Raw genomic sequence first — 19,492 nt, forward strand, 5'->3', positions numbered from 1 at the left:
TCACCAGGAATCTTAGGCAATTGTTGTAACAATTATGATCTTGGCTTCCTCGTATGTGTGGCTTAGGCTTAGGGTGCGCAGGCAGGGTGGCCACTTTTATTTGACTTGCTTTTCCCCCCCGACTATTCCCAACAAGCACATTGTTTTCCCAGACTAGATCTGCTAAGAATCCCATCAAATACAAGAGATGTACCATAGATGGAAACTTGTTTGATTTTACACATGATCTAGCAATCTCAACAAATTCCCCGTACTTTTCACTGATCTTTTCTTTTTTACAAAATTCTCTCGACTATTTTCTGACTTTTTTTAAAGAAAAAGTGCATTGGCGAGTTCTATAGATGCTCTCAGAATATTGAGTCAATGGAAGACACACACACAGGACATTATTTAAAATGTTTTTAATTTTATTATTCGCTTTTCGGCACTACAATGTTTATATACATACTAACCATCCAATATACAGTAAAATGTTGTGTTTAACACGGTTTACACCACAAAGTTTTTTAACATCGCTATGCCTACAATATGGACACAATTTATCCGAGTTTTACTGATGTAATTGTACAAACATCACTTATGTACCATTTTAGTTGTCATTAGTCAACTGAAGAATTAGATCAACGTATACATTAAATTACAATCTGAGTTTGATCTCGATCGATTCATTTTTACAAATTCTACACACAAGCAAAAACTAACAACAAATATTTAACATTTCTCACAATTGATAATCATTTTGTTCGATTCTCTCATTTTCGTTTCATTGATTTATGATCTTTATCGAGACTAGATGAACGAGGTCGTTGTTCGGGCAGCACAGAGAGTCGACTAGAGGTTGGTATGAATGCTGACACCGGTCTCTCGTGGTGTAACGATTCTTCGAGGTGATCGCAATCATTGATCCCGACTGGAACGTCTAATGTGTGATGTCGCGATAATTTACGATACATACTCGGCTTCGAAGTTTCTTGATTCCTACAAAATGCAATAAAAAACTACATTTTCTACGCAACGGCAAATTTAGGGAGTTGGACTGGTCCTCCCCTTCAAAATTCGAATGTACCAGCCAGAAAGTCTGGACAAAATTTCTTATTATGTTTTTAATTGATACATACTTTCTAGAATTTTCATATTCAATTTGTTGCTTCATGAACATCGAATTTTTCAATAGATCCTGTATATTTTGAAAGTGGACAGAACTATTATGCATGCCTTTCACAGCCCTGAAACAAATTGAATTTGTTCATTAATTCACATCGCATTTAAACCCACTTCATCTACGTATATTGCTTGTGGTAAAACCTACCCTATTGCATACTCCATATCAAAACAACTTCCTTGTACAGACTGATGTAAATCTTCAATTTCATGCTGCAAAATTAGATAGACAACCACATAAGTGGAAATCATACAATTTTACTGTCACATTAATTTTGTAAACTATTCTTAATGTTTTTTGTCACAAAGTAAATGAAACGGAGCTCATTTCTTAGTGCAAGTAATTGATATTGTACTGCAGGGGACAGTGCGTCTGCCGGTGTTGCCCTCGGAATATTCTCAGTCTACTGCAACGAATTGACAATAATTCGACAAAATGAGCAACAGTTGAACTTGTGTCCCGATTTTGACTGAATTTCTAAAACATAATGCTGATATCAGAGGAAAATGTTAACAATAATAATTTGATCTGTGCTAAAATCTAGCCAAATTTGATCAGAGTCCAAAATATACTTGTGCGATCGCTGACTTACCCTCTCATCAACGAGTTGTGGCAGAGATTTACGAATATGTTCCTGTATCCTGTAGAAAGCTACCGATGGTTCATTCGCGACAATGTGAAGGCTGTCGGAAAATTTCTCAGTAGCTGAAAATATACGCATTAATGTAGCCTCATTACCTCGAACTACGGGGTAATTTTCACGATCATCTAATCTCGATTTATCCATTAGATAATACTTGAACAGTTTAATAAAATCAAATTGTCTGGTTAAATCTTAAAATAGCAATGGATATACTGTGTTTGTGCATAATAGGCAACAAGGAAGTCAAATAAGACTATATACGTGTGTGCTTATTGTGATAATGAAATAAATCATTGCGTGTGGTCTAGCAGTATAGGGAGCTGTGAGCTCTCTCTCTAGCTCTCTCTCTCTCTTTCTCTCTCTCTGATGAATGGATACTATGAAGCCTTCTTCTTTGCCTCTTACCTTTTCGAACTTTGTGATCAAGATCAGGATTGGAATTCTCTGAGAAAAGCTGAGAACCTACAAATTTGAATGGATCTATTACTATTAAAGTATAGGTATGATAAAATAGATCATCGAGCTGTATATATTTTCTGGTTAACTCCTTTCTATAATTCATTTCATAGTCTGTTCAATGTCTGTAACGTGTTTTTGGGGATATTTCCGTTAAATTTTTAGTACAGATACCTCAAATTGGTCTTAACAAGCGAAATTGTGCAGTTTGTATACACCATCATTTCTATATCCATTAGACGAATATAGACCAATTAGATCCACAGAACAATTTGAGGTACGTACTCCAAAAATTGAGCTAAATATCCCCAAAAATGAATTTAGCAATATGAATTTAACATCGAGCCACCTGGTTGTGGTAGGCCTACCTGGCATTGTGCTTTTAACGTTCAATATATAATATAAACCATTTTCCATCACACTATATCAACTATCGTCGGTGATATCATCACCTCTTGCTGAAGCTGATAGATCAAAGTTCACACACAACAACCCTGTAACAAAAGGTGATAAAACACATTGAAATATCGAGCATATCTAACTACAGAAAGCAAAATTCAATCATCCATTTATATCATAATCAATCTTTAGGGGTTTAACTTATTACAGTTTACTATTTATAAACTAACGCAACACAGACCTGAGCTTAACATAGATATTAACGAATAGATCAATAAAGATTTGATTTGATTTTGTCATTGATTGTATATTCTAGTGAAGATTTGTCGCCATTTCATTGAAAAACGATACACAAAAATAATAAGAAATCTTCACCTCCAGAGTGTCCGACGCACGGACAGTTGGAAAACCGTTGTTTAAACGGCAAAAACGTTTAAGTTAAGACGTTTATCGTTAACTAATTAATTTACTTCCGGGTTTACGTCAAGTTTCTTCTCTACACTGTGGCAATCGATCGGTCGGGAAAACCGGCTCGCATTGAGCATTGACCTGTGAAATTAATGCTATTTCGATAAAGCATCATTCATTTATTCATCCAAAAACGGTTCCTATAACTCAAAAAGTTTCATCCAATGAACAGATAACCGTATTGATATATCCGGTATCAAAGTTTGATAGTTTCTTGTCTGAGATTCCAGCAACGTCTAATCTTCGCAGTCTACAGAACAATGTAGCGCTGATCATGTCTTGGCCCGTGTTTTTAGTAGTAACCGTCTTAGGACCGCGTTTAAATGTTGTTACTGAATATTTATCTGTAAAACTATGGTAATTGTGTTCAGTCTGACAGTAATATCAGCAGCATATCATCATTTTCACAGAAGGAAGAAAACAAGTGAGAATAGCGACAACCACCAGTACCAGTACTGTTGTAGTAGTAATAAAACTGAAACGAGCCTCGTTGGTGTATGGACTTTAACAGAGCCTGAGGAATATTCTAACTGTACCGGCTTTACATCGCTTACAACTACGAGCTGTCTGAGCAAAATGAACGATTTAGCTGCCGAAGAAAGAATTCAGGTATAAATCGAAAGAAAGAAAGAAATGTTTTTTTTCACATTCTCATCATCGTCCATCCATCAGATGTTGGTTCCTTGAGGAGGCCTATTTAGAAACTGAAATGTCAAATTGCATTTATTGCATCTTTCATATCTAGAGTTTTTACAGTGGATTTTATTTGTATGTAAATCCAATTTTGGTTCTAAGGCCTAGATTCAACTATTTTTTTAGATATTCAATTAAGCCTATAGGCCTACTAGGCGCCCATGTTATCCATGATTGCCCATAAGCATAATTTCCACTTTACTCAGAATGGCAGTTCTTTATTCTGAAAACAAGATTTTCAACTAAAATTGTGAAATTAGAACATGAAAATGAGTAAAGGGTCAATGCAGCTCCAAACCTAACATTTGCGGCTGCATCCTTGTAGCCATAAGGAAGAGTTTAATCTGGGAACTCCAGCATGAAAATCCTGTGTGCTAATCCATAGGAGTTGTGCTGAGAGACTGATATGAAAGTTTGTCTTGTTTGAGCCCAGTTAGCTGTGGTGACCAGTCAACTGTGGCATGACTGCAGACTGGTCGTCAAATGCTCCATTCACTGACAATACCCAAAGGATATTGTCAGGAATTTTCAATGGTAGTTTATTTTTCTAAGAAAGGCTTATTTTGGGGAAAACTTAGAACATTTAGGATTTCAAATATGATAAGATTATTAATTCAGAACGATGATTTAATATCAAAAGTATCTATAGGCCCTATGACAAATATTAATGCACTCTATTCCTTGCAAAAATTCAGTAATTCAATGGACCCCATATTCTCATCAAATGATTGTTTCAAAATCTCTTTCCATCTAAAGAGAAAAATTGCCCCAAACAATTATAGAGAGTTTGTAAAAAAGCCCACTATAGGAAAAAGTTAAATAGACATTAACTTGATTTTGGAAACTAAATTAGGACATAGTTTATTTCGAATTCACTGTTTTCATCTTTGTTTCAACCATTGCCACTGGATGTCGCTTACACGCTGTCGATGCGTATCAGTTTAAATCTGGATTTATTGCAACACTTCCCTTGATGGATGTTTTTGTCGAAGCGTTTTAAACGATTTTATGGTAGACTGTACGCATAAATTCTGGCGGCAAATTTTCTATTTGCATTGCTAATATACCCGTAATCGTAGCGGCGAAATAACGCAGTTTATACCAGCGCGCATCGCATCGCCTCGCACAACCACCAGTCTCAACCAACTGAAAAATAAATCATCTTTTGATTGCCAGTTGCTCGACTTAAAATCCTATCATTCCAACCGGATTTGCGTATTCAGATTTTTCTTTGCATTGTTGATAAAAGAAATGCGTCGACATCATCGCGCTTGTCTTTACTTCTAGCGTTTTGATATAGAAAAGAAATCCCGTACTCGCAAAGAGATACAAGTTTAAAAAGATGACCGGTCCAGACCGATGATGATCTCTGATGATGAAGTTTAATGATGACTTCGAAACTGTCAGAATAAACTTATATCATCAGCTATTGGTTAGAAAAAGTTTCCTGTAGGCCAAGTTGATATTCTATAAAACGTGTTGATTGCACGGTCAGTCATCTTCTAAAAGGAAACCTTTTTGAACTTGATTTTCTATCTGAGCGTGGGATTTTTTCACAACACGGACATCGTTTCATTGAGGTTATCTTGTGTTTTAAACTGAGTATCTCATCCATCGAAAAAAAAAACATTTATTCAAAGATTTTATCTTACGGTTTTAACCTTTAACCTATCAGATAACCTTACATTGAAATGTATATGTATTGAATATACAGTTAGTTTTTGATGAATTGCTCAGTTTGAGGTCTGTTTAACGTGATTATTAATGACACAAGCTGTGTTCAATTATCTAGTACAAATATCGATTGAGCCCAGTATGTTTTTTGGGGGCTTTCATTCTAGTGGTAGGGGTCTACGGAAATATTCTATGATTAATTGTGTTCACTAGAGAGGGTGCCGATTAGTATTTATTTGAAAAACAGTTCGCTTCAAAAAGGAGGCAGAGTTCGAACGGGTTCCATGTCGCATTACACAGATAATGTCTCAGATGCATCCCCCATGTCACTTGTGCCTATACCAGAAGCTTGTGCCTTTGTAGTAGCATATTTTCAGTATTGGTTGTGTTATGGAGTATAACTGTTTTTCTTGTAATGCATATTGACTCTTCATGTGAAATGTAGAAATTGTTGATTTATTAGCCGGTTCGTGCATTAGTTCGTTACGTGCCTATAGTATGCTGTGTATATATATCTAGTATTCAACTCGATTGTTATAGGTTCTATTTGCCCTTGAATTAAAGCACTATTAGTGGTAGTCGAATTCTGCTCCGTTGAGAATGAAATCTTCCACAAAAACTTTTGATATCAAATTCACGCAGTCAAATGATAAACCGATATGGTTTGATTTATTGAAAGATAATTTTCATTTAATCATTTATCATTGAGAAGTTGTTCATTGTACGTTAAAACCGGACTCAAATCTTTCTTCTCTTGCCGGCAATTTAAACCTGAACAACGCGATCAATCTTTCAAAGCGCGATTATAGATTTTTGTCAAAATCTGATTTCGGCCTTTTACCGATGATCAATGGCAGCCATTACTTGAGAATTATTTCCGATATTTCTTTGAAATGCTGTATCGAGTCAGCTGTATATCCGCTCCCCTAATAGCAATCTACTTTACTTTCCTATCATAGGTAGTCTAAGACATTGCCTGGGCTCAGTTACACAGTCGCAACTCAAGTCCATATGTGGTCTTAACTGTGTTTAGACTGGTCTTTTAAAGTTGTCAGGTTGGCTATAAGGCTAAGGTGGTCTTAGACTGGTCAAGCCGTGCCTGTGTAACTGGCCCAGTTCCATAGGCTATGGCATAGTTATGCAAGTTTAAGTTTGACTTAAAGAGTTAAAACATCTGGATCCAGTTCCACAGTTCTGAGCTAGAGTTAACTCTCAGTTAAGATTAGTTCATTTTCAATGTTTTAACTCAGAGTCAAATCTTGAGTCACAACTGTGGAACTGGGCCCTGGAATGAACAAATTTTAACTCTACTTCTGAAGTCAAACCATGGGCTCTTTGTTTTAGAGTAATTGTTCAATATGATATCGATCTGGATTGGTTGCAGGTTTCTTGAGTGTTTGGTCCATTTCATCGACTGTGCGCCCCAAAATATAGCTATTCTAGATCTAACTGCGGATGTAGGCTATAGGCCTAAACTATGATATCTCGTTTATATGTCCATGGCATAACTAATCCTTGCAGCCTCTGGATAAAATGATGTCTGTTTTCTGTGGTTTTAATGTTGTTTCTGATCTTTAACTCACCGTTGAAGTATTCAAAAAAATCTAAAAATCCCATTTTCTATATCATCGAATGTTTATGAGGTGCATGAAATTCTTTTATCGCGAAAAAATGATCTTATGCGTTATTTATGGTGATATTGTATTTTGGGTGAATTACACAGGTGTATTGACACTTGTATTATATTGCTGCTAGCCGTTTCTACTAATGACTTAAACTCGTCGAGTCTCTCTTATTCCTACTCGACGCAGTAACACTGCCCCTCATCATATTAACCAAAAATAAGACGCCGGCCGGCCGCTGAATCTGATGAATGTCTCGAACAATCAGTCTGGCTTGAATGCCGAATGAACAGTGATGGATTACTGTCTAGGGGTTACACACTATTGACTGCTTATTGGCAGATATTTCTTATCCATGTATTATATATATATATATATATATATCACGTAGGGTTGAGTTTTATAGAGATTTCCCTGATGTTGTAATGAATCTGATACATGAGAAACTGACCACCAGTTCGGTCACTCGGGTCTGGTTTTTTGTATACAAAAAAATCAATATCTGATGTCCTTACACTGTTTATACATATCAAAAATACATAGATGAAATGGCATCGAAACTGAGAGATTCTGAAATCAATGTTTTTTCCAACTTCAGGAATAACTGTGTATGGTATATGGTAAAGTTGATTACCCCCGGGATTCTCAAGCTGTCGTATTAACAAATTTGACTTGATTAAATTCGAGAATGCAGATAATATTTTCAGCGTGGTAATTGCCATGTTTACAATCGGTATGACAGTCACTCGGGGGATTCACAACGCAAAACCCAGCAGGTTTATTTAATTCATGACTTGATTCATTTCATTCAAACTGCCGCCATTAATTTGTAATTTGTCACGAGATATCCTTCCTGCCCTTTAATGAATTTTATATGTTATTCACGTTGAAAAATCTGTGAGGTAATTTTGATAGAAGAGCGTGAGGTTTAATATAGATTGTAACTGCCCCTCTCCCTCGTATCATGTAGGTTAATGAGAAAACATGGTTCCATGAAACAATGTTTCCGACATCTAACATGTCTGATTTCTTGTTTCTGTGTGTCCATGTTTCCCTGTGTCGTATGCATTGGGCATTAGAAGAACAACATTTTTAAAGTGAACGAAGCTTTTTTGTTGCTATATTTAATAATCTCTATTCATTATTATTTATGTATTGTAAATATTGAAGATAGTTTTTAAGTTTTTATTGGTCACGTATCTAGTCGATGTTAGCAGCTGGTTAAAGCATGAGTTTTTCTTATTCAATTTCCAAGAACAATATATAAACCTGAACATCGATTAATGATGTCCATAAAACTCGTATGTGATCTGCTCTCATTTTACCAAGTCTGAGAATCTCTGGTGTAGTGTAGATTTTTGAATGATAATCACTGATGGCCCGGGAAATGTCCGGGAAGTATTCCATCATATCAGCAAACTGTGCTGGGCTTAATTTTTCATCCAGGCAATTATGAATTGTTTGAAAACGTGAATACATCATGTCTATAACGACAGTTCGTCGCGAGACCTTGTCAATGGAGGATTTGACTCGATGTCTAACAATCTGCGGTATTTACTATAAAAAGGATTTACTCTCATCAAACACTTTCATTCATTCCGGTGTCTGAGGCACAATCTCTACGGTGCAGAGGAGTAGAGTATCTGAGGCACAGTTTCTGTGGAGCAGTCACTGATGAGGCACGGTATCTGAGGCACAGTATCTGAGGCACAGTATGACCCAGTATCCGAGGCACAGTATGACCCAGTATCTGAGGCACAGTATGACCCAGTATCTGAGGCACAGTATGACCCAGTATCTGAGGCACAGTATGACCCAGTATCTGAGGCACAGTATGACCCAGTATCTGAGGCACAGTTTCTGTGGAGCACAGTATCTGAGGCACAGTATGAACCAGTATCTGAGGCTCAGTATGACCCAGTATCTGAGGCACAGTATGACCCAGTATCTGAGGCACAGTTTCTGTGGAGCACAGTATCTGAGGCACAGTATGACCCAGTATCTGAGGCACAGTATGACCAAGTATCTGAGGCACAGTATGACCCAGTATCTGAGGCTCAGTATGACCCAGTATCTGAGGCACAGTTTCTGTGGAGCACAGTATCTGAGGCACAGTATGAACCAGTATCTGAGGCTCAGTATGACCCAGTATCCGAGGCACAGTATGACCCAGTATCTGAGGCACAGTATGACCCAGTATCTGAGGCACAGTATGACCCAGTATCTGAGGCACAGTTTCTGTGGAGCACAGTATCTGAGGCACAGTATGACCCAGTATCTGAGGCACAGTATGACCAAGTATCTGAGGCACAGTATGACCCAGTATCTGAGGCTCAGTATGACCCAGTATCTGAGGCACAGTTTCTGTGGAGCACAGTATCTGAGGCACAGTATGACCCAGTATCTGAGGCTCAGTATGACCCAGTATCCGAGGCACAGTATGACCCAGTATCTGAGGCACAGTATGACCCAGTATCTGAGGCACAGTATGACCCAGTATCTGAGGCACAGTTTCTGTGGAGCACAGTATCTGAGGCACAGTATGACCCAGTATCTGAGGCTCAGTATGACCCAGTATCTGAGGCACATTATGACCCAGTATCTGAGGCTCAGTATGACCCAGTATCTGAGGCACATTATGATCAAGTATCTGAGGCACAGTATGACCCAGTATCTGAGGCACAGTATGACCCAGTATCTGAGGCACAGTATGACCCAGTATCTGAGGCTCAGTATGACCCAGTATCTGAGGCACAGTATGACCCAGTATCTGAGGCACAGTATGACCCAGTATCTGAGGCACAGTATGACCCAGTATCTGAGGCACAGTATGACCCAGTATCTGAGGCACAGTATGACCCAGTATCTGAGGCACAGTATGACCCAGTATCTGAGGCACAGTATGACCCAGTGTCTGAGGCACAGTATGACCCAGTATCTGAGGCACATCATGACCCAGTATCTGAGGCACAGTATGACCCAGTATCTGAGGCACAGTATCTGAGGCTCAGTATGACCCAGTATCTGAGGCTCAGTATGATCCAGTATCTGAGGCTCAGTATGATCCAGTATCTGAGGCACAGTATGACCCAGTATCTGAGGCACAGCATGACCCAGTATCTGAGGCACAGTATGACCCAGTATCTGAGGCTCAGTATGACCCAGTATCTGAGGCTCAGTATGATCAAGTATCTGAGGCACAGTATGACCCAGTATCACATCCTCTCTAATCATTTGACTTGAAGCCTCCATGTTCAGCCCAAACTAAATCAAAGTTTCACTGCTTGTAACTCTAGAAGAATATAATTCCACGCATTGAGACGTGATATCAGTGAAAGCATCACGTCGAAACACCTTTCAAATTTCAGTGTAAGCTTAATTTGGTATGTGTGAGGTTTATAGACCGGTAGTGTGATTATAGTTGACACTACGATTCTAATATCATTGATGTCTCCTAATTATTCAGCATTGACTTAACTTCAGTGCATCATCCATTGCCCTACAGTAAGAAATACGATACGATATATCAACAATCGATTTTAAAATCAATTTCGTCGTCGACATTTGTTTCTAGCAGGTGCAAGCGCAAATTAAAGATCGATCACATTTATCCACGAAGAGGGCGGGGGTGCCTAAAATCCTTCGATTCTCTCGTCTAACGCGTCCATTAACAAATTATCTCAATAAAGAATTCCTTTCTAAGCATATTTAACTACTTAATAACGACGCGTTTAAAATTTACAATTGTCCGACGCTCCGTTAATCAAACCAACTCTTGCGATATGTTTATTTACTTAGATCGTTTTCAAAGTGCAAATATTTCCCCATAACTGGCACCGGATATTACGACGATTGTCCCCCCCCCCCCCCCGTAGAAATCAAAGTTTCCAGCCTAGTTCCTACCCCCCTGCCCAAATGGATTTATTTACAGTGGAATTTATTATGCCAGCGCTGCTACAAGATTAATTACGATATGAAAGGAATCATACGACTGACGCTTTAATTGCGCATTGCGATATTCATATATGGTATATGTTTGTCTGGTCATTTTCAATTTGCCGGTCAGCGAATGATGTTCATATAAATCGAATACATTTAACTATAAACAGCAGCAGCAGCGGTGGCGGTGGCCCTACGACAAACCAGCTTCCATTAGGATACACATCTAAATCATATCTGTTGTTGATGGATATATGGTAGGCAGCGGTTTTAAGTTAAGTGCGGTTATTGGGAAGCGTCGCTGCGAGTAATATTCCGATTCGAAGTAATCGTTGTGGGCTGGTTTATGAACGAATTCATTAAACGCAGCTGTCACTCGAACGCGGTCACCGCCGACGATGAGGCGACTTTGTTTCGTTTTTGCCGAACGAATCAATCGTTGACGGGGCGCGCGCGGGTCTCGGGTATCGGAGCCCGGGATACGAATCCGAACTCAACGCAGATCGTATTAATCGGTAGTGTATATAACTGTGTCAGTCTCGGCGGGTGCTGTAGGGACAGTATTGATCTCACTGCGTTCGTTCGTCGGTTCGTACTGCGAGGTTACGATGCAGTCACAGTTGTAGTTTGGAGCTGAAGCAGACGACAGCAGTAGCGAACGCTCAGCGGCTGATTGGAAGTCGCGTCCTCGGCGTCGTGTACCCCCGCCTATCGTTGTTTAAGCTGCTCCCGGTTGTCGTAACAATCAGATCAGTTAGTCTCTCTCTCATCCGCGCTGCTGCTGCTGCTGCGAGTTGATCGTCAACGGTTTATTATCGATACCTGGTGCCGCACGCGTTTTGACGTTAAATATTCTCCGCGGAAACTACACTCGAGATCGGCACGCGAATCGCGACGACTCTCGGGAATTCTGGAGAATGGATATTGCCGTCTTGACGATCTGATCAACGCCGATTTCGGCGGCGACTCGGCGCGTGTGTATTCGATGATGATGTTGCCTCGGGGCGCAGGACGGGATAGAAATAGTCAGTAATAAGAGACTCGGTACATCGCCGCACACATCGGCGTGTTCCATTCGTGTGACTTATCCTCGTACCGCAATCCCTACACGCGAGCTACAAGTCAGAAATCCTTCCTCGTTTCGACCGTAAAGACTTGATAAATACGGCGCTTGTTTTTGTGCGGATGCGCGTCGTGTCATTGACTGTTTTGAAATCGAATCCCGACGAATCGTGAATATTATCATTAACTATGTGGGAATTTTTGAATGTGTTTCAGGACGCGATTTTACGTCTGAGCGGAGTGGTGACGCTCGATGAACTGAGATCGGCCATCAAGGATGCAATAAAGCTCGCGTTGCCTGAAGTGGTGAGTACACTGATTATTTCATATCATCTTAGCCCGGATAATAGCGGCTTAAAATGTGTCATCATTCTCCAGTCGGTACCCTAGTGACGCTTGAACTTTATATTCATTCCGTCCGCTACTCGTAAATCTAGAAATGATGTATTTAATCGCTGGTCTCAGTGATTGATTTGAACCATGCTGAGTGGATACATGTATATATGTATATATACAAGAGAAAGTATTAGGCTAAGAAAATTGATACCTTATTTCTGCTCTGCTTAAAAGCATATATAAAGGCCGGCCGCTTATCTACCCTGTACTTTTTGCAAATTTGATTACAAATTTTCTCGCAAAAAGTTTACAAAATGACCGAGTCGATTAGGAGAAACAAGGTATCATTTTTTAGCCCTATTCTTGTATATATTTGTGTCAAGTGAATGCAATTTACATGAGCATTTTCAGCGTGAATAATTACTGAGAATCATTATCAATTATGTACATGATTTTTAGTACAGTTTATATGATGATTAACAGTTTTATACCAACCAGAATCTACGACCGTTAGCGCACTGAACGTTACAAGGATTCTGACTGACTGTGCACTTATCTTCGTTTTGAGGATAATTTGCCGCTGAATTTATTCAAATCGTTTTCATGCGCTGCTTCTTCGGTTGTTAAGAAACCGGTATTTACCGCGCGTAAAGAGCATGGCGAGACTCGAAAATATGCCCGGAAGATATTGATAAAAAATTATCATCTGATTAAACACTAATTGAGAGAGAATGTTGGGGAGAGACTGGGGAGGGGGGAAGGGAATTGATCAGTTATCAGTCGAGAGATAGTTATCGTAGCGCTTCTGAAAATTTACGCATGATTTCGGCGAGTCGTAAGACTTCACGTTTCACGATGAACAGACGCGATGAATTTAATTGGTCGATATTGTAGGTTATCTATCTATATCTGAGCTAGCTACGGAATCCCGGTAACGCGGGTGCGATTACGACATGTTCACCGGGCGTGATGTATTTAATTATTGAAATGAAGAAGCGAATTTAATTAAAACTATCTGCGCGCGCTGCGATGATGAAACCCGTGATCGAATGAACACTTCGTAAAACGTGTCGAGACCTTTTCTTGTGAATCGGAGACCGAAAATTATCAATGATGATTTCATAGATTTCTGCTCGGTAAATGTGAAGATTAATACTACTGTGAAGTGAACTTGATTTTAACAAAAAAATATACAAGCTTTCGCTACTAATGCATCGTAGCTTCATCAGTTAATGATGATCATTTCCCTGATGAAGCTACTGTGCATTAGTAGCGAAAGCTCATATTTCACCTTTGCAGTACTCTTCTGTTGAATTTGACATGGCTCTTAGCCTACGTCTCCTCACATAGTGGCTTCTACGGAATGGTGACCACGATTCTGGAAAACAGAATTTGGAAATGGATGGATTGTGGTCACGCTGAAGTATAGAAAATCATTGAAATAATGATGAACTACTGATATAGTTCTATTTCTCACATGTTTGGATTGTTAGGTAGCTCTTAACGCTGCACTTTTCCAACCAGTTTAAAAGTACTGGTGATATAAAATTCTATAGTAAAATATCTGGGCATTTTCATACGGCTGACAAACCTTAAACAATATATCATTAAATGCAATGGTCAATTTGAAGTTTGTTGACCGAAACCAATGTACACAAATATGTACAAATACATATAGACCTGTGAACTGCATGCTTACTGTTGTTAGTATAGTTTAAACAGTAGTAAACTCATACTATACTCATAAGACTCTGTTTGATCAGATCCCTCGTTTTCGCTTGTGCACCTGAGGTTCCTACCCTTAACATAACATATTCACGAGGAAGACTTGAATGTTAATTGCGAGTTATGAAAACAAATTTCCAGAACATTAGCTCTGCAAACTTTCGTTTATAGCCTCGGTGTTTAATGCGTAGTTTTGGCTCCAGAGTTGCACAGTCGAGGCATTAAGAGACAAGACCAGTCTGACATATTATTTCTATAGCCCCATCTAACTCCTTAAGACTAGTCTTAATGATTTAAGATTATGCCGAGTCCATGATCCAGTTCCAGGTTAAACACTGGATTCTAAAGAGTTGATCATTTCGAAAATGAACTGATCATAACTCTAACCGTGGAGCTGGGTTTACTATTGATAACTGACGTATCTTTAACACAATCGATCCGTTAACTGTCGATGTTTTGCCTTCCGTTAGGCATCATTTATCTGATTTGCAGCAGATATCAACTCTCAATCATCCAGTCTTCATTGTCGATATCCGCTGCGAATATATCTACAGTAATTGGCTGGTTATGGCAGCTCTGAAGAGCCGCGGACCTCGTACGGCTGATTAAATTGTCCTTACAGCCCGATGACAGACATCGGCTAAAGTATTCATTTCGACTGTCACTGAAGTATAACTGAATTCCATCAGATGGCTTTAGATTACGGAAATTGAGCCGGCCACCATTAAACTGATGACGACACACGCCTGATATTCATCGAATACAGCATTTATCAATTCATCTCGTGTCAACTATTTGCACTATTTATTGCCGAAACCTGTAGAACATTTCTATTTATAATCATTGATGATATTATTAATTATTGGTTGACGCAGGGATTTCCAGTCGCCCAGTTTCCTTCCTCTTAAACATGAATATCAATGATAGATTTCTGTTCATTTAACCCCCTTCTGTTAACATGTAGCGTTTATTACCACTTTCATCAGATGACACTCAACTATAGGGGTTTCATGTAACAGGGTCCCTACAACTCCTTGATTCCTTAAAAACTCCCTCGTAACTGAAAATGCAAAAGGAGTCCACTCAAAATTTTAGATTTTTTCCTTAACTCTTTATATCCGGGAATGACTGATCTTTAGCGACTCTGGGTAAGTGAGGCCTAGACCTGGTTAAGACCGAGACCTGGTGTATGCTGTAGAGAGATCGTGGCCTGGGTGTATATAGAGACTCGAGGCCTGGTTGAGACCAATACTTGGTGTATTCTTTATAGAGAGAGAGAGGGAGAGAGGGAGAGAGAGACCTCAAACCAATCAATTGTAATTCATACTCAATATTCTATACAAAAATCTGAATGTCTGTTTATTCGATGAGCACCTCAGATTGATTTACGTGCCTTTAATCTCAATCTGAGGAAGCTACTTAAATGAAATTGCATTCGATTTAAAATTTTCAATTTCCTGAACATTAACTTAAAATGAATTTCTGAAGCTGACAGCGCGATGCTATTCAAACTGAATTTCATTTAGCGCACGCCGGGGATCTCGCACTATCAACGCGCACAAAAAAATACCGTTTGAGCTGGTCTGAATGACTGTGACTCTATAAAGCAGGTTTTGATTGGTGTCTATCGATTCTGGAATTCTCTTCGGGCGCGTTCATTTCGACCAGAATACGCTCTTCCTATTCCAGAATCAGAGTCTGTTAACCAGATTGAAGAATTTGATATTCCTAAACGAGTATATTTTCAATCGAAACCTGCCTTTAGAATGCAGGAATTTGAACGTCAAATGACATCGATTCAATTAATTTGCTATCCGAGACAGATTGACGTCATTGTGATCGAGAAACTTTCCTGATATAAGTGATAAAAATAAGTGTATAAAACTTGCATGTTTATTTTACAGAAATCTTGCTTATCACAAATTGATCTTATCGCTTGTTGTCATTATGTCTGGATGACTACCCCCACAGCCGATCCCTCAAACCGCCATTAAACTACAAACACTGCTGATGTTGTTGCTGTAATTTAGGCAACACTTGATCAGTGACAATGAACCTAATGTGGACAACATGATGAAGAATTGCATCTGCTAATGAAGTGATCGTGATGAGTAAATGGTATAATCAATCTTACCGCCGTCGAAGTTCCCTCCTTTATCCTACCTGATATTAATGAATTTAGTTGGCCTAGATTTTATCGATCACTGGCTGAAAATATATTTCCAGTTTGTTTCACATTTCTGCGGCAGCCTGCCAACTCTATTGATAGAGAGTCACTCTAGGGCTAACGAGGTCTGATTTCAGTTGAAATCCTAAAATAACTTCATTCCAGTCTTTGATAGCGTAGCCATGTTGTTAGATTTTTTTTCTGATTTAGATGAAAGTGCAATGAAACTGATGAATCAATGGCCTCTGACTGTGATACTGATTTAACATTCAGCTCACAATAATTCTCTGATTACATCACTATTCACTGTTTTCATGCGCTGTTCGACTTGTTGAGTATTATATGGTATCTTTAGAGCGATTGATTTACTGAAACCTTGTAAAAGTCTTTCCGTTTGAAGCTCTTTGTCAGTCGATTGTTCGTAAGAGTCTCACAAGTGTTTTCTAAGCGTTTTTTCTTTGCCTTGTTGATTAGTGCAGTAGATTGTGAATGCATAACCGTTGATAATGTAATCAGCTTTTAACTGAGTATTCTGCGTTAGTTTGATCATGGTTTGAGGAGCTTCAGCTAAATGTAGACTTTGAGAAGCTACCTTGAGCTAAATGTCGAGTTCGAGAAGCTTCCTTATGCTCTATGTAGAGTTTGAGAAGCTTGATGTAGAGTTTGAAAAGCTTTCTTGTGTTCACTGTAGAGCTTGAGGAGCTTCATCACGCTCAATGCAGAGTTTGAGGATCTTCATCGAGCTCAATGCAGAGTTTGAGGATCTTCATCGCGCTCAATGCAGAGTTTGAGGATCTTCATTGTGCTCAATGCAGAGTTTGGGGAGCTTCATTGTGCTCAAGGCAGAGTTGAGGAGCTTCATTGTGTTCAGTTGAGTTTGAGGATCTACCCAACTTCCTGAATGTTCATAATGCACTCATTCTGTTTCATTTACTCAAATAAGACCATTTTCAACCACTTACATCTGGTCCCTAAAATGGTTACATGGTTATGGGTTAAACTTGGTACTGGTAGTTTGACTACAAGGTCATACTGAGTCCTTGGGTTTTATGTGATTAAATAAAGATTGAACGATATTCCCAGTTAGTGTTAGCCAGCAATTTAACAGTTATTCATGTTTGATTTCGGTCTCAGCGGAGGTCACAGTTTTTGGTAAACATCGTTAAATTAACGACGGCTGAAGGAAATAAATTTCAATTAAATCAATTGTGACATTTTATTCATTTGTTTGATAAAAGCCAGTGAAGGGTTAATGTCGATTGATTAGAATTTTATCTGAATTCAGCTATTAAACCGAAGGCAGTGCAAACCATTAAACAAGTCATTAAATGCTGGGAACGGTGGGAAGTAAATGGGTTTTTGTCATGTTTTGTTGGAATAGGAAATGTTCAGATGGCATTTACATCGGCAGACCAGGTTTGTATGTATGAAGTGAAGGTGCTTTCAGAGAGATCAGAATATTGTGCACCATTCACTGAGATATGGCAGATCTTTATTGCAAACGCAAAATCGAACAAATACTAAAATATGACACTTTTCCCAATTAACTTCCCTGACTTTATTTACAATAAGGCTTATTTACTGGTTTGGTTCAGTATAAACTTTATTAGTCCCGATATATGAGTAATAACAATGACAATTTCAGTTTGTGTGATGTACGCGTTATGAACTGGTCACAGTGCAGTCCTGAAAGTCGTCTGAACCCAATGGCTAAATAAAAAGTCAAACTTACATCTACAATAGTCATATTGTCACTATTTCTAACATGAAACAATGATGTGAATGCTTCTTGAAATGATCAGGATATGGAATCTTGCTTGATTATGCTTGTATTTTTAGTACGTGTGAACAGGAATAGAATATGAATAGAAAATGTCGTCTGTAGTTAATGTCAACAGTCAGTATAAATAATTATTTTGTCGTTGTATAGCTATAAAGGATAATCTAATAATGAATGTCATCAGGTATTCACTGGCAGTGGGAAGGATGGGTGTTGGCTAGTTTAGCTTTTCTTAGCCTTACGCATCTTCAAAACGGAGACATTAACACGGGTTTACAGAAAGATCATTAACAACAATGCTTAATTTAAGTAATTTCATAGGGCGTGGAAGCTGAATTAGACAGTAGCCGTAAAGCTTGGCAAGTGAGAAGGGAATCACAGTGAAAGGGTTAATGATTATTATTACAATGCTGAAACTGATATGGGAGTGGGGGCTGAAAGAGTAATAATTAAGATGTGATGAATATGTAAGAACCTAAATAGATGTCTTTATAATTCCACCTGCATTTCATGTAATCATTGTTGCTTTATAAATACCAGGGTTTTTTTTTTATTGGAATACAACTATCAGTGGAATCCCTTTAAACGTGCTCCAAAGATATTGTTATGAGTTTTATGATGCTATGCAGGAAACACCATTAAACGCTGCTTTGCAGCCATATTTATTATTATTATTTCAAAATGCTTGTTCCTCTTCTTTCCAACTCTACTGCACGGACACACCTGTAGACTAACAAACATCAAACACCTAAATCATACACATGTTGCTTTGTGTTTGGTTTTATAAATGTTTGCGATGTAGCGATCTGATAAATGAATGGAGCCGATAATTGGCACATTCACGGCGACCATTTTGTCGCGGTAGTTGTCGTCGTCGTTGCCGGGAATCGGGAGAGAGAAAAACACGCAAAAACGCGGACGCTTCCATAAATCCTGATAAATTATGAGAAATACGACGACTGCGACGGCAGCAGCGTCACTGGTGTTCATCATTCATCATGATCAGCGCTGTAATCGATGTAGTTACGCTAATTATTGAGTTAAACGATCGTTCGTAATCGCGATTCTGTTTCGCGCCGCGAAGTCGCGAGAAAAATGCAAACTTCCAGGAAAAAATGATATCGTTTATATCTCGTAGATGCATTTTGGTGGTTCGAAACTGAGATATTTCTCAAATTCTTTGTATGACAAATGCGCCACGAAGTACTCTTTAGATTAATCCTAGTTTCTCTAAATTTGCCCAATTTTTAATATCAAAGTTCATTGAATAATTTAAGATTGCGTTCATCTGATATTTAAGTGGCGCCATCTGACGGGATTGCTGGTGTGTGGCTAATCCATTAACAGGCAATGTATAACACCAGTA

At 38.7% G+C, this 19,492-nt stretch overlaps 2 protein-coding genes across 3 annotated transcripts in view; one reads left to right on the forward strand and one right to left on the reverse strand.

The window, feature by feature from the left end:
• Positions 1-417: 417 nt before the first annotated feature.
• Positions 418-3,186, reverse strand: LOC141904987 (BLOC-1-related complex subunit 8 homolog). Its single transcript, XM_074793662.1, has 7 exons — positions 3,036-3,186; positions 2,630-2,755; positions 2,211-2,267; positions 1,755-1,867; positions 1,310-1,374; positions 1,119-1,226; positions 418-978 (listed from the first exon to the last, which is right to left on the reverse strand). Exons 2-7 carry the CDS (start codon positions 2,676-2,678, stop codon positions 753-755), a joined length of 618 nt encoding a protein of 205 aa, XP_074649763.1. The 5' UTR covers positions 2,679-2,755; positions 3,036-3,186; the 3' UTR covers positions 418-752.
• Positions 2,294-19,492, forward strand: part of LOC141904986 (cGMP-dependent 3',5'-cyclic phosphodiesterase-like) — a 54,053-nt gene continuing 36,854 nt past the window's right edge. The window contains exons 1-3 of one of the 2 annotated variants that reach the window (XM_074793661.1): positions 2,294-2,305; positions 3,539-3,737; positions 12,335-12,424. In XM_074793661.1, the coding sequence (XP_074649762.1) occupies positions 3,705-3,737; positions 12,335-12,424 (123 nt within the window). In that variant the 5' untranslated portion in view covers positions 2,294-2,305; positions 3,539-3,704. Of the gene's footprint in view, positions 2,306-3,400; positions 3,738-12,334; positions 12,425-19,492 lie in introns of those variants that run through there. The other variant, XM_074793659.1, reaches the window with a different exon arrangement.

The sequence above is a fragment of the Tubulanus polymorphus genome, chromosome 5 (assembly GCF_964204645.1).
Source record: "Tubulanus polymorphus chromosome 5, tnTubPoly1.2, whole genome shotgun sequence".
NCBI classification, from domain to species: domain Eukaryota; kingdom Metazoa; phylum Nemertea; class Palaeonemertea; order Tubulaniformes; family Tubulanidae; genus Tubulanus; species Tubulanus polymorphus.

Excerpts from the sequence above, each read along its gene's own strand:
- LOC141904987 (XM_074793662.1), bottom strand. The coding sequence starts at position 2,678 with ATGGAAAATGGTTTATATTATATATTGAACGTTAAAAGCACAATGCCA. Across the intron at positions 1,227-1,309 it reads GATATGGAGTATGCAATAGG|GGCTGTGAAAGGCATGCATA; the intron begins GTAGGTTTTACC and ends AATTTGTTTCAG. Across the intron at positions 979-1,118 it reads GAATATGAAAATTCTAGAAA|GAATCAAGAAACTTCGAAGC; the intron begins GTATGTATCAAT and ends TGCATTTTGTAG.